The 16,457-nt window shown below is 37.4% G+C and overlaps 1 protein-coding gene across 1 annotated transcript; it reads left to right on the top strand.

Moving 5' to 3' along the window:
• The first annotated feature begins 587 nt into the window (after positions 1 to 587).
• LOC139935250 (cytochrome b5-like) lies at positions 588 to 11,965 on the top strand. Its single transcript, XM_071929761.1, has 5 exons — positions 588 to 760; positions 5,501 to 6,038; positions 7,368 to 7,404; positions 8,127 to 8,218; positions 10,081 to 11,965. The coding sequence occupies exons 2-5, from the start codon at positions 5,769 to 5,771 to the stop codon at positions 10,102 to 10,104; spliced, it is 423 nt and encodes a 140-aa protein (XP_071785862.1). The 5' UTR covers positions 588 to 760; positions 5,501 to 5,768; the 3' UTR covers positions 10,105 to 11,965.
• Positions 11,966 to 16,457: the final 4,492 nt, after the last annotated feature.

Genomic DNA, 16,457 nt, shown 5'->3' with positions numbered 1-16,457 from the left:
TAATACAAATTTACATTTTTTGTTTTTCCTAAACCAACGGGGCTGGAACCTTCAATTAATTATTAAAATTAACCGCTCGAGCTTCAGAACAATGGTGAGATAAAAAATAATAAATAAGTTCTATCTGTGAAAAACTGTATAATTACTTTATTTCAGAAGTGCGACCTCTGTTGACTAAACACAGTTCGCGCGACCTAAGATATCAGGTTCCGAGACGTCTAACTGGTTATAACAACGAGAACTGTTCACGTATGTCATTTTCCCGACTGCCAGATTTTAATGAATGGGAATGATAACGATCCAAACCACGTGATAGCCAGTGTTTTTATCCGTATAGACCTTTCTTTTGTTGATAAACAAACCGCCTTGGTTGGCATGGTCGGCCGAATGTTAGTATAACACTCAATCGTAAAAACAGATGTTTCAACAAAATTCAACATTTTCTGCAAACTTTCAATTAAATAAAATACCTCTCATAATTAGTTGTTTTGTTTTTGAACAAAATTAACAAATTTTGTAACATTGTTATAAAAAATAGCGATCTTTTCTTGATTTGCACTTATGGCTTTCCATAGTTTTCCAATCTGGGTTGGCAAAAATTCGGGTTGTGACGTTGTTGGATATCCACGTTGTCTATACAAATCCTATACAACATCCGGAAAACTGTAGATTGTGAAGCGGAAACATTTTGACACATAAAAATGTGTTTACATGTCCATGTTTAAACTGGTGAACAGGATCTGAGAGTTCATAGGACAAAGTGAGTAAATAAAGACATTTGCGTTGATTTAATTTCTATTGAAACAAAATGAGGACTACGGTTTGAATGTAAAATGCCCTCTTATCTATCTCTCTGTCTGTTCGTTCATCGGCGCGCCAAATTGGATGTCGGACTCTTCGTACCTTTGCCACTTCGTACCCTGGACACTTCGTACCTTCGGGATACTCCTAGAACTATTTCGGTTTCGTCCGGCTATCGTCTCCCGTAACCTCATAGGTTTATATCTCTCACGCGTTCAACGACCCATGGTTCAATGAATTTCGGCATCAGGAATCTCTCTTTTTTTTTTTTTTAATCTCGCCAAAATTAGGCTCTATGTGTCCTTTGATGTATCAATGTGTATTCTTTTGACCAGAGAATCCACTCCACAATCTCAAAAATTGTTAAAAATGATAAATTCTTACCGTAATTTCAGATTCCCTATCTACTGTACGTGTTACTCCTTTGCCAACAATAATTGAAAATTACCCGACCTCGTTTTGCGAAAATGCGTCACGAGAGGGCGGGTACGATCCGTGATTTGTGTACAAAACATACACGGAACCACGAAGCTTGCACAGGGTACCAGTATGTACACTTTTTGCACACAGCCGTTTACATACTGGTACCCTGTGCGAGCTTCGTGGTTCCGTGTATGTTTTGTACACAAATCACGGATCGTACCCGCCCTCTCGTGATGCATTTTCGCAAAACGAGGTCGGGTAATTTTCAATTATTGTTGGCAGAGGAGTAACACGTACAGCAGATAGGGAATCTGAAATTACGGTAAGAATTTATCATTTTTAACAATTTTTGAGATTGTGGAGTGGATTCTCTGGTCAAAAGAATACACATTGATACATCAAAGGACACATAGAGCCTAATTTTGGCGAGATTAAAAAAAAAAAAAAGAGAGATTCCTGATGCCGAAATTCATTGAACCATGGGTCGTTGAACGCGTGAGAGATATAAACCTATGAGGTTACGGGAGACGATAGCCGGACGAAACCGAAATAGTTCTAGGAGTACCTTCGGGACACTTCGTACCGTAACCAAATTGGTCACTTCATACCGTGGGCGGGGTACGAAGTGACCATCAGCTGAGTCACTTCGTACCTTCAGCCGAGTCACTTCGTACCTCCATTAAAATGTGAATTCCTCAATAATTTAATGTTCGTTGAGATAACAAATTAAATAATAGGCTACTTAATGAATTTTAATTTTTGTTTGAGTATGTGAATGTCATTTTTAATGTGAAACTAATATTTTGTATAAGTTAATTACTGCAAGGACAACATCTTCCTATGGTGGCCCCGAAGGGACATCGCATAACGCAAACGTGTGCGCACACGTATGCAATGTCGTGAAACAAATCGCGAATATATGCGCACACGTATACAATATCGTGAAACAATTCGCGAATATGTGCGCACACGTATGCAATGTTGTGAAACAATTCGCGAATATGTGCGCACACTTATGCAATGTCGTGAAACAAATCGCGAATATGTGCGCACACGTATGCAATCTCGTGAACCAAATCGTGAATATGTGCGCACACGTATGCAATTTCGTGAACCAAATCGTGAATATGTGCGCACACGAGTGCGATTTGTTGTGCAATGTCGTGAATTTTATTGCATACCATGTTGCATACCATTAGGATGATGTCATAGTTGTGGATAATTTGTTACCGATCTAGGGAGTACTGTGGCGCTACAGCAGGCTCCCTCTGTAAAGCATGTGTATACCCAGGAACTTGGCACCAGGCCAAGGACGACCACACGCCTCGCTTGCCTCACAACAAAGACTACTGCTGCAATGACTACCGCTTATCTCACTGTTGGAAAGAAACCCCCCAGATCATTAGACATTTTATTCAAAGGTATGCAACATGGTATGCAATAAAATTCACGACATCGCAAATAATATTCGCAGACGTGTGCGCACATATTCGCGAATTGTTTCACGACATTGCATACGTGTGCGCACATATTCGCGAATTGTTTCACGACATTGCATACGTGTGCGCACATATTTGCGAATTGTTTCACGACATTGCATACGTGTGCGCACATATTCGCGAATTGTTTCACGACATTGCATACGTATGCGCACACGTTTGCGATATGCGATGTCCCTTCAGGGCCACGATATCTTCCGCCAATATTTTTTACAAATATTTTAAAGTCAAACAATCATGCAATCGTCAAAATGGCTCATTGGTGTCCCAACAAAATAGTAACAGTTGGTTTGTTTTGCTTTTATTTTATAATCATCCGATCACAAAGCACAAAAAAAATCATAAACGATGCAGAAATCCCAAATAAGTACGAAGGTAGGAAGTGTCTCGTGAGAAGGTACGAAGTGACTCGTGAGAAGATACGAAGTGTCTTGTAAGAAGGTATGAAGTGTCCAAGGTACGAAGTGTCCAAAGTCACTTCGCACCTTGAAAAGGTACGAAGTGTCCAGGGTACGAAGTGGCAAAGGTACGAAGTGTCCTAAATTAAATGTGATTAGGGGAAAAATGAAATTAAAAATTGGGATCTTTCTGTAACACGCCATCACTTTTTCACTAATAGTAATTTTTTACAAAAAGGGATCTCAATTTAGGTCAATTAGATACTATATTATTTCATATCGAATGAAAAAGTGGTGGCGTAATACAGAAGTCAATGTTTCCATTATTTTTTAATTATGCTTTGTAACACACCCACTGGGTGACCCTGTAACTGGGGCGCTGTACTCCTTTTTTCCCCCCAGCCAGCCAGACGTTCTCATTATCGGTCGCACTAGCACCCTACTCCTAGATGTATGAGGTTTGTTCTCCCACGTCGAGACGATAGCGGAATGAACCCCAAAGCTCTCGGAGACCTAGCGCCCCAGAAAAATACTGTGGGTCTAACAAAAAAATAAAATTCTCTATGATCGTCACACAAAAATACCCAACGATCTACCTTCAAAACCGCCCAGAATGACCGATAATGACAAACTTCGAAAACAGGAGTACAGCGCCCCAGTTACTGCTTTTATATAGCTTTTTAATACAGGGTGCGTTTGATTAGCTTCCCCTGGCTATACCCAGGTGTACTCATCGGGGTGAGCCCTTGCCACGCAATGACTCATGAGCTTATCGAACGCCACTTCCGCCAGCATTCACACAATGCATCTTGGGACAGCCGACCCAGAACTACTTTTAGTTACTGTGCGAAAAAAACGTCTGTGGATTCACCCAAAAATCTTGAAATTTTTAATCTTAGGTGAATCTGCAGGCTGCAGCGTTTTGTACAAGCCCACTTTGATATACTTGTAATGTCGCTGTTTGATTGGTGAAAATGTGTGTCAAACTTGCTGAGAGTGTCTCGCTGAATTACAAACATAATGGTGGCCATATTGAGAATTTTTGTTGTCATGACGTCATGCACTTTGGTCAGCCTCAAGTGACCCGCCCTACATGCTGGGCACTGACCCGGGTGACCCCCGAGAATGACGTAGCAGATATTCAAATGCACTGGGGGAGACCTGGGTCGACCTGGGAAGGTTAGCAAACACACCCACACTTTTGTTGGTCTCCCATCTGCACAGGCATGACAATGACATTAAAGCGTGATTAGCCTAGTAACAATAAAATGATCTGGACTCCCACTTGAACAAATTTCTGCGGGAATCAGAAATAAAGCAAAATCTTAAAGAATTTGTAGAGACATAAAAAACATTATTGTTTTTCTTTTAATTTTCATTCTAGTAAACACTTGTAACCCACCCGAACTTGGCTGATGGGAGGGGCACAGCAATTTTCTTTAAGCATCAAAATAATTCTTAAAGCCATTGGACCCTTTCGGTACAGAAAAAAATATATAAAAAATTCACAGATTTACAAATAACTTACAGGGTTTACAGAAGGTAGTGGTGAAAGATTTTCTCTTGAAATATTATTCCATGAAATGCTTTACTTTTTGAGAAAACAGTCAAACAGTATCAATTCTCGATATCGACTTTGGGGTCACATCTGGAAATAACAGTTAACATATTGCTGGTGGCTGCAAGATATAACACTGTGACATGTGGTTCAGAAGATGTGAGTTTGTTAAAAATAAACTTCAAATTCATTTAATTTGACACCGGATGATAAAAACATGTTTTTCATACAAAGTTTTTTTACCAACCAAATGTTCACACTTTTTTAGAGCCATGGACAAAATGTTCAAGTAATTATGTCAACAGTGATAAAGGAAAGAAAGGTTGGGTCAGTTTGAAGATAAATGCAAAATGAGTTTGACTTTCGAGCTCAAAAAATTGTTTGTTCACAATTGTTGCTTTCAATGACCTGGAAAAACGCTTGTTAAAATATTTATATTTACGTGTATAATTAGGCAGCTAAATTTCACTTAATTTGAAAAGTTGTGTTGTTGAACAACCAAATAATCTTTTTCCTGTTAGAGCAATGGGTCTTGTGTTACCCAAAATTCCAATTTCATATGATTGTGTGCGACAGAAATATTATGCAAACCAAAGCCTAGGCCCTATACAAACTTTCTCTATACTCAACTATTTTGGGGGGGTATCTGATGTTCAGACACCCCTAATATTTTCCTAACCCTAAACCCGAACCCCAATTCCCTCCCTGGTGTGCAGATAACTGACCTGTGAGGGGCTGTCTAAACATAGGATTGTTGGAACCCCAGGAACATGGGACAAAACCCTTTCATTCTGCTACATTTATCCACACACTGTACACAGATTGTGCACTGAAGCATGGAGGTAGACTGAAGCAAGCTTCTAGAACGAGAAAGAAATGAGCTGTTAGGACTATAAAGAAACAATGACATCATCATAAGAACTGCTCGGTCAATAAACTGCGACAGAGAGCTTTTAAAAACACAATGTACATATTCAAAGCGTCAGTACTACCTGTGCATTTGTTGAGCTGAAACCTCTCGAAGTTCCACCACTTCCAAAGAAGTTCTGCAAAGAAGAAGAAGAAGAAAAACACAAATCTGAGACCAAAATGGAGATTGGGAATGCTGAACTAGTAACTGACACAGACAAAGCATCTAATTTGATGACACTTCAAGACTATGCAAATAGCAATGGTTTAGGGGCCAGTGGCCGTTCACCCATAGGCTCCAATGAATCTTACCAGTTGGCGCTGGATATTGTTGGGTATGATGGATTGAAGCAATACACACTCAGCGAAGTTGCCGAACACTGGGAGTCAAAGTCCTGTTGGATTGTTCTTTTCGACTTTGTTTTTGATGTAACCAAATTCTTGCATGAGGTAAGAGACAAGTCAAACAACTTTTCTTAAAAAATAAAATGTCTAAAATGTCTAAAATGTCTGGGACTGAATATCAAAGGCATATACACCCTTTATTAAATTGAAGTTAAATCTTTCAAAACAGGAATTGTTTCTCGAGTCTTTACCTTAAGAAGTATTCATGGACAAATTTTTAATTGTTGGGTTGTGATTAAAAAAACCCCATAAACTTGCCTCTGGCAATACAGCCAGTGGAACATATGGTTCGCCAAACATTGGTTCTACTAAAAAGGGGACAATTGATGTTGTGTCAATCATGGGATATTTTTGCGAATCATTATATTATTATTTAATTCTACTGTAAAAAAAAAAGTGTTTTCAACATAACTATTTTAAAAACAGTGGACAGTATTGGTAATTGGCAAAGACCAGTCTTCTCACTTGGTGTATCTCAACATATACATAAAATAACCAACCTGTGAAAATTTGAGCACAATCGGTCGTCGAAGTTGCGAGATAATAATGAAAGAAAAAAACACCCTTCACACGAAGTTGTGTGCTTTCAGATGCTTGATTTCGAGACCTCAAATTCTAAATTTGAGGTCTTGAAATCAAATTCTTGAAAACTACGTCACTTCAGAGGGAGCCGTTTCTCACAATGTTTTATACCATCAACCTCTCCCGATTACTTGTTACCAAGTGAGGTTTTATGCTAATAATTATTTTGAGTAATTACCAATAGTGTCCACTGCCTTTAAAGCAAACTACTGAGTAAAGCCTGGCTATTAGGAAGCAAATTTGGCTGTTTTTTCAGCGAGTGTTTCGCAGGAGATGAACACAGTTGAACTGTTCAACCGAATCTGTGGCGCCAATATTTCTATCGCATTCGCAGGAAGTATGAATGCATGAATGCATTGCTTGATACGTGCACAAATACAAGAACAGTATATAAAAAAACATTGTTTTGTTAGGTATTTTTTCCGGTACAATCCAGTCCAGTTTGTTTTGATAAGGCAATGACAATGCACATCAGTGATTTGGAGGTCTTCAAAAGTTCAGATTTTTTTTTTCAACTGGAAATTTTTTAAACAAATGTTTCTGTGAAGGGGGGTGGGGGCAGGTGTAGGTACTGATATATATTAACTTTAAAGTTCATTAGCTTGAAGTGAAGTCATAATATAATGAAATTTGTCATAAAATGATTTGAAGCTGTAATTCATATTTAAAGTAATGATTATCTTTTTCTCTCCCTATCAATGTCCCCCTTTTTTAGTTTTTATATATTTTTAAGTGAAAATTTGGTATCCTGTACTTTGTATCAAGAATTATTTGTTTGTGTTTAATCAACAGCATCCAGGAGGATGGGAAATATTGATGGAACATGCAGGTCAGTAAAGGTTCAAAGGTTCTTTCTCTATTCTAATCACAAATCGGCCATGATATTCTTTCTACTTAAAGACACTGGACACCTTTGGTTATTGTCAAAGAGTAGCCTTCACAGTTGGTGTATCTCAACAAATGTATGTGGTTGTCGAAGTTGCGAGAGATGATAATGAAAGAAAAAACACCCTTGTCACTTGAAGTTGTGTGCTTTCAGATGCTTGATTTCGAGACCTCAAATTTGTGGAAAATTACTTCTTTCTTGAAAACTATGTTACTTCAGAGGGAGCCGTTTCTCACAATGTTTTTATACCATCAACAGCTCTACATTACTCATAATCAAGTAAGGTTTTATACTAATAATTATTTTGAGTAATTACCAATATTGTCCACTGCCTTTAAATCTGATTTCCGTTTTTTTAATTTTTTATATATTTTTGGAAAAAAATAATTTGCACTAAAAAAGTAAACAAAACTGATATTGAACAGCCTCGCCTCGATTTGGCAATGAGCTAAGATTGATCTTTAGTGTTAAGCAATCTTATCTGCAAAGTGTGGCGAAGCCGACTAGCTGTAGTTGACAATTTGGACACAGTCCTAGTCAGTCCTTGTCAGTTCGAAAGCTTCAAGGATTTGGGAGGGTTTTTAGGATGAACATTTATTGTTTAAATTCATGATTATTCATTTATTCAAATTCATGGTCATTCATATTCATTTATTGTAATCCAGGTATTGATGCAACACTTGCCTTTAAGGGTAAAGGTCACTCAGAAATAGCTCACAAAATGCTGCTCAAATATTGCATCGGACAGCTGGTCAGGGTAAGAAACAAACTAAGCGACAATTCATTAAAAAATTTCTCATCTGCCTCCTACCTTACAGAGTAAGTGGGGTCCAATTTCATAGAGCTGCTTAAATTAAAAAAAATTAGCTAAGCTTGATAAAGGTATGCTTACCAGAAAAAGGTTACCAGCCAAGCTACCATGTCACTTGTACAACTTGTGACTGGTATCCTGCTCTTTTAATGCTTAGCAGACAATTCTATCCAGGTAATGATCCCTTTGCATATGATGTCACAAGTTTAAACAGCGCTCTCACTGAGGCAAAGTCCGGCCTCGAAATACAAACGCTTAAGGGCAAGGCCACTTTGGCCTTGGAGCGAGCAGGCCTAATGTGAAAGGAACATATTGCCCTGGATCGGTTGAGTGGGTCTTGAGCGTTCTGTATTTGTTTGTTATCAAATGCATATGATTGGAAAGATGTTGTAAAAGTAGAATACAATAATCCTCACAAACATGCCTCGAAATTGCACGGATTTCCTTTTACCTCGTCGGCTAACACGGTCGGCCATTGAGAGTCAAGTTTTTGACTCCCATAAATGGCCGACAGTGTTAGTTCGCAAGTGAAAGGAAAACCTTGCAATTTCGAGGCAAATTTGTGTGGATCATTGTATTCTACTTTTAAAACATCTTTCCACTCATATCCATTTTATAACAAACGGTTACAAACGCTTTTTATAGACCAACTCGACCGATCCAAGGCAACATGTTCCTTTAGAGGCATCAAGGCCAGTAGATACGGCACCAGACTCAAAAATGTAAGAATAGAAAAAGGCATGAAGGCCATCACAGTTGTTTAACAAAATAAAACCAAATGCATTCTAATGTATGCTTTCTATTGTTTTCTTTTTGATTTTATTCAAAAAATTAAAACAGTATTTTGTAATAACAACATGTAGTTAGTAAATTCTTTGTTCAACCCCAAAATCATTTAAAAATTGACACTGTGAGTTTCCCTTGTGGTTTATATTTACACTTTCAAGTTCAGTTATCCTTACCAATAAAACCCCAAAACACTACATAACATCAAGTAGAATCATAGTGAAGTTATGGACATTTTTCCCCCGGAAACATAACTCCATGCTGCAGAGAAGTCCAATACCATTTTGGTAACTCAACACACTAAGTGATACCAGCGCAATGATCCATAACAAACTTCATGTCAGTCAGAAAGTTGTTGTTTTAAGTTTTTAACCACATGGCAGCCTCATCAAGTGGACCGATAGATACCATGCTCAAAGAGTAGCTCAACACAACAAAAAAATGCTTACCAGTATAAGGTTACCAGCCAAACTACTATGTCCTATGTACACATTGTGACTGGTAGCATGCTCATTTTTGCTTAGCAAAAATGAAATTGTCATGCAATATTTTCTGTTTTAAGTCCCTGGACACTATTGGTTATTGTCAAAAACAAGTCTTCTCACTTTATGTATCTCAACACATGCATAAAATAACAAGCCTGTGAAAATTTGAGCTCAATCGGTCGTTGAAGTTGCAAGATAGTAATGAAAGAATAAACACCCTTGTCAATTGCTTGATTTCGAGACCTCAAATTCTAAACTTGAGGTCTCGAAATCAAATTCGTGGAAAATTAAATCTTTCTCAAAAACTACTCCACTTCAGAGGGAGCCGTTTCTCACAATGTTTTATACTATCAACCTCTCCCCATTACTTGTTACCAAGTAAGGTTTTATGCTGATAATTATTTTGAGTAATTACCAATAGTGTCCACTGCCTTTAAGCAGTTCTATGAAATTGGGTCTTGGTATCGAATCTATCTATGACCCTACACAATCACCATTTTTACAAATATTTCTCTGTCGTTGTTTTGTTTTGCACAGAGTGAGAGGATTTATTCAAGCTGATTTGTTTCTTCGTTCGCCGCTGAAAGCTGATGCATCAGAACAAATGTTGGAATATAATTGTTGCTTAATATTTGTTGCAACCAAAACTAAAGTAATAAATTTTAATGAGAATATTAGTTTGTTTTCTGATGGCTTAGCATCTGTAATGTTGCAGCTGAATTTGTTGCTGGTTGGAAGTTTTTTGCTGGCTGGCAAACATCAAGCATATGAAAAAGAACACAAATTTAGTACTAAATATTCTAAAATCACATTGGGTTTTTGAAATGTCTTACCAAAGACATGACAAAGTCCCCTTGGAATGTAAACCCAAGGAATTGCCAAAAGGAGGAAATGAATTTAAACATATCTCCTGAACTTGTGGTCCTACCTCGTTGCAGGGCCAAATTTCATATAGCATAAAATTTCTTCCTTGATAAAAATCGGATTACCAGCAAAATTTTAATTTGTGGCATATTGCTTGTTACTGGTACTCGGCTGCTGATATCCTGAAAATCACTTTTATCATTTTATGCAAAGCAAATTTTTGTGCTTAGCAGCTCTATAAAATTGGGCCCCGATCTTTTTGTCAGCAATGATTCTTACCATTTGTTCCCATGACAATGAATCTGTAGCCGCTTATTTCGACTTGGCTTCTTGTCTGTGCTTTGAGGAATACAAGATTGCTGATAAAAAAATAGCAAATATTTTGTGAGTGTATAAAATTTGTGTATATATAACTTTTAGTATTTTTATTATATTGATACCAAAGTACTGAAATAAGGGTACTGTTTTTGAAATACAAGTGACTTTTGGGACTTTTATAAAAACCTGTTTGAGGCAGATTTTTCTCCCAACAGACCACCTTAAAAGGAAACCTAGAAGCCGTTATTTTTGTAGCAAAAATTTAAGAGGTACTAATTTGTTGTTGTGAATATTTCTTATTTATATTTATAACCAAAAAGGTTAACATATTTGTAAAAGACACTGGACACTATTGGTAAGTGTCACAGACCAGTCTTCTCACTTGATGTATCTCAACATATGCATAAAATAACAAACCTGTGAAAATTTGAGCTCAATTGGTGGTTGAAGTTGCGAGATAATAATAATTATGTCTGGACAGTGGATGAGCCAGCTGTTTCTGCAGCCTCATTAAAAGGTTGCTAATAACTTTGTAATATGTCATCTGAAGAATGCTTTCTTACTTAAAAAAAAAGACTTGTACATAATTTGGTTGTATGGTTTATACCTTGCAATTTCTCAATCTCATATTTGCTTGTTTTTATGTTAAAGACCCTGGACACTATTGGTAGTTGTAAAAACCAGTCTTCCCACTTGGTGTATCTCAACATATGCATACAATAACAAACCTGTGAAAATTTGAGCTCATTTGGTCGCCAAAGTTGTGAGATAATAATGAAAGAAAAAATACCTTGTCACACGAAGTTGTGTGCTTTCAGATGCTTGATTCCGAGACCTCAAAATCAAATTCTGAGGTCTGGAAATCAAATTCTTTGTGGAAATTACTTCTTTCTCGAAAACTATTTAATACTTCAGAGGGAGGCGTTTCTCACTATGTTTTATACCTTCAACCTCTCCCCAATACGTTGTGGTAGCATCATGCCTGGTGTTCCTGGTCCGATCGGCAGCAAATTGCGCCACAGAACCTTGTAAAGCATTACATGGTGCTATCAGAATTAGGTCTCATAATTCAAACCATAGTCCAAAATCTGGCAGGAAATACTGTATGTTACGGCGCCATGAGCGTCACGGGTGATGGACATGTGCGCTATATAAGAAGCCATAATTAGTGTTGTTATTATTATTATTTGTGAAAAGGTAGAGTTTGTATTAAAAATAAGACATTGTTTTCTAAAATTGATTGTTACTATTGTGGTGTTTTTGTTTGTTTGTATTTATTCATATGATAGTTACTGATTAGTTGGATAGATGGGGCTGGAATGTGAAATTCATTTAATTTCAATGACCAAGATACAACCCAAAACTAAATGTTCTTGATAAATAAGTTGAAGTGGTCCACATCTTTGCCTTTCCCTACCCCCCTCCCCTAAACACATAAAAAAAGATACTAATAATAAAGAGTTATAAAGAAAACTTAATATAGCGCTTGATGAAGAGAAGCAAAGTAGAACTCGGCCCAAGGAGAATTTCTATGCCATGGAGTTATATAACAGAACTAAATAAAGGGAAAACAAAACCATTTGCATAGCCCAACAAGAAGCATTTTGGCCTTTGGGGAAAATGGTCTGATACCTGAATTGACCTGTAATAAAGTTTGAATCACTGTGTCAAGGAAAAATTGATGATTTTAACTTTTTGTAGGGAAAAAAACACAATGTCCACAGATTTACACTAAACTTACACAGTTTGAAGATAATGATAGTAGAAAGCTTCCCTGAAAATAATACGTGCTGAAGTGCTGTAGTTTTTTGGTAACGAGTAAAACAATGCCATGAAAATAATTTTGGTCTCGTGAGACCAAAATTATTTTAAGCATTTACAAACGTATTTTCATTACATTGTTTTACTCATTTCTCACAAACTACAGCACCCCATACAGTAAGTAATGTTTGAAGGGAAGCTTTCCACTATCATTATCTTCAAACCCTGTAAGTTTAATGGAAATCTATGGACGTTTGAAAAAGTACCCAAATCCTTTAATAGTTGTTTTGGTAGACTGTTTAGTGTAAAAATCTTTGGCTTTGTTGTTGGTTGCACTGAGGAATTTGAACTCGGAACTCGTAGGGTCTAATATGATGTCTCTGCTTAATGCAAGCACAGAGTTGGCACTCTCAGAAGCAGGGAATTTTGGCATTTTACGTCAAGGGCATTTCACAGTCTACGGCAGGGAATTATGCATGTTTGGATTTCACGGTACAGGCATTCTTACACAGTTAGCGCATAAACTCAGCGCCTTTTCTGTATTATGTGAAGATGGTGATGGCAGGCCAGAATTAGGTGATAAGCAAAATGATGAACGGGCTTGGGTACCCTGGTTGTGGCTGGGCATTTAAGAGCACAAGAAAAAAATAATATATTTCATGATAATGGTCCCCATTTTGTCAGTAAAACCAAAGAAAAACTTGACATTTTTATGGGTCTTAATTCGTTATCAATATCGGCTGCATGTCTCTGAGAAAGTAAATGTTTGAACTTAACACTCGGTACCTAATTCTATGGGCCCTGAACTGACTGAAGAACTGCTTTTAAATGCTAGTTGATCATGATATGGTTCCATTTTGTCAGTAAAACATGATGCTGACATTATTTGGATGGGTCTTAGACAACATCATCACCAATGGCTGCATGTCTTAAAGACACCGAACACTGATGGTAATTGGGTAATCAGTGTCAACGAATAGCCTTCACAGTAGGTGTATCTCAACATTAGCATAAAATAACAAACCTGTGAAAATTTGAGCTCAATTGGTCGACAAAGTTGCAAGATAATAATGAAAGAAAGTCGTTGAGAATGACTTCTTTCTTGAAAACTATGCTACTTCAGAGGGAGCCGTTTCTCACAATAATTTATACTATCACCGTCTCCCCATTACTCGTTACAAAAGAAGGTTTTATGCTAAGAATTATTTTGAGTAGTAAATTTTCACTCTGTACCTGCTTCTTCATGGGCCATCTCTGACTGAAGAACTCTGCTTTTAAATGCTAGTTGAGGCATTCTACCTCCATGGTCGAGGGTTCAGGTCCCACTAGTTGAGGCAGTCTACCTCCATGGTCGAGGGTTCAGGTCCCACTAATTGAGGCAGTCTACCTCCATGGTCGAGTGGTCCACATCTTTGCCTTTCCCTACCCCCTCCCCTAAACACATAAAAAAAAGATACTAATAATAAAGAGTTATAAAGAAAACTTAATATAGCGCTTGATGAAGAGAAACAAAGTAGGACTCGGCCCAAGGAGAATTTCTATGCCATGGAGTTATATAACAGAACTAAATAAAGGGAAAACAAAACCATTTGCATAGCCCAACAAGAAGCATTTTGGCCTTTGGGGAAAATGGTCTGATACCTGAATTGACCTGTAATAAAGTTTGAATCACTGTGTCAAGGAAAAAATTGATGATTTTAACTTTTTGTAGGGAAAAAAACACAATGTCCACAGATTTACACTAAACTTACACAGTTTGAAGATAATGATAGTAGAAAGCTTCCCTGAAAATATTACGTGCTGAAGTGCTGTAGTTTTTTGGTAATGAGTAAAACAATGCCATGAAAATAATTTTGGTCTCATGAGACCAACATTATTTTAAGCATTTACAAACGTATTTTCATGACATTGTTTTACTCATTTCTCACAAACTACAGCACCCCATACAGTAAGTAATGTTTGAAGGGAAGCTTTCCACTATCATTATCTTCAAACCCTGTAAGTTTAATGGAAATCTATGGACGTTTGAAAAAGTACCCAAATCCTTTAATAGTTGTTTTGGTAGACTGTTTAGTGTAAAAATCTTTGGCTTTGTTGTTGGTTGCACTGAGGAATTTGAACTCGGAACTCGCAGGGTCTAATATGATGTCTCTGCTTAATGCAAGCACAGAGTTGGCACTCTCAGAAGCAGGGAATTTTGGCATTTTACGTTAAGGGCATTTCACAGTCTACGGCAGGGAATTATGCATGTTTGGATTTCACGGTACAGGCATTCTTACACAGTTAGCGCATAAATTCAGCGCCTTTTCTGTATTATGTGAAGATGGTGATGGCAGTCCAGAATTAGGTGATAAGCAAAATGATGAACGGGCTTGGGTACCCTGGTTGTGGCTGGGCATTTAAGAGCTAAAGGAAAAAAGAAAATAGTTCATGATAATGGTCCCCATTTTGTCAGTAAAACCAAAGAAAAACTTGACATTTTTACGGGTCTTAATTCGTTACCAATATCGGCTGCATGTCTCTGAGAAAGTAAATGTTTGAACTCGGTACACTCACTCGGTACCTAATTCTATGGGCTCCGAACTGACTGAAGAACTGCTTTTAAATGCTAGTTGATCATGATATGGTTCCATTTTGTCAGTAAAACATGATGCTGACATTATTTGGATGGGTCTTAGACAACATCATCACCAATGGCTGCATGTTTTAAAGACACCGAACACTGATGGTAATTGTCAACGAATAGCCTTCACAGTAGGTGTATCTCAACATTAGCATAAAATAACAAACCTGTGAAAATTTGAGCTCAATTGGTCGACAAAGTTGCAAGCTAATAATGAAAGAAAGTGGTTGAGAATTACTTCTTTCTTGAAAACTATGTTACTTCAGAGGGAGCCGTTTCTCATAATAATTTATACTATAAATGTCTCGTCATTAACGTTACAAAAGAAGGTTTTATGCTAAGAATTATTTTGAGTAATAACCACTGTCTTTAAGAAGAAAATGAATTTTCACTCTGTACCTGCTTCTTCATGGGCCATCTCTGACTGAAGATCTCTGCTTTTAAATGCTAGTTGAGGCATTCTTCCTCCATGGTCGAGGGTTCAGGTCCCACTAGTTGAGGCATTCTACCTCCATGGTTGAGGGTTCAGGTCCCACCAGAGTCTACTCTGCATCTACCACCACTGTGTACTCCTTCCTCCCTATCCAAACATGAGTCTTGTGTGCTCATGCAGACAGCTAATTTAAATAAGTGTACACATGGCTGCACACTGGAGTGACTTTTAAAAGTTATATTACTGCAAAGACTTCTATTGCTCATGATCTCCATCCATGTTCTGATCAAGGCAAAACACAATTATTTCAAAACGAGGTTAAAGCCAGTGGACACTATTGGTAATTGTAAAAGACCAGTCTTCTCACTTGGTGTATCTCAACGTATACATAAACCAACCTGTGAAAGTATGAGCTCAATCGGTCGTCGAAGTTGCTAGATAATAATGAAAGAAAAAACACCCTTACCACACGAAGTTGTGTGCTTTCAGATGCTTGATTTCAAGACCTCAAATTCTAAACTTGAGGTCTCAAAATCAAAGTTGTGGAAAATTACTTCTTTCTCCAAAACTACATCACTTCAGAGGGAGCCATTTCTCACAATGTTTTATACCATCAATCTCTCCCCATTACTCGTTACTAAATAAGGTTTGATGCTAATAATTATTTTGTGTAATTACCAATAGTGTCCACTGCCTTTACGGACTACCCCAGAAACTCGTCAAAAGAAACAAAAGAGAAATTATTTAACTCCAATAAAAGGGAAGATAAAGCATTGCAATTTGGAGAGAAAATAAATAATGCCAGAATTTTGATTCACATCTCATAATTATGGCTTAAATTTGATCCAAAACTCTAAAAAACTCAAACATGACTAGAACTTCGAATTACATTTCATTCAATGTAGTTTTGGTTTT

The sequence above is a fragment of the Asterias amurensis genome, chromosome 3 (assembly GCF_032118995.1).
Source record: "Asterias amurensis chromosome 3, ASM3211899v1".
Classification (NCBI taxonomy): domain Eukaryota; kingdom Metazoa; phylum Echinodermata; class Asteroidea; order Forcipulatida; family Asteriidae; genus Asterias; species Asterias amurensis.
This window is presented reverse-complemented; position numbering and strand designations above follow the sequence as displayed.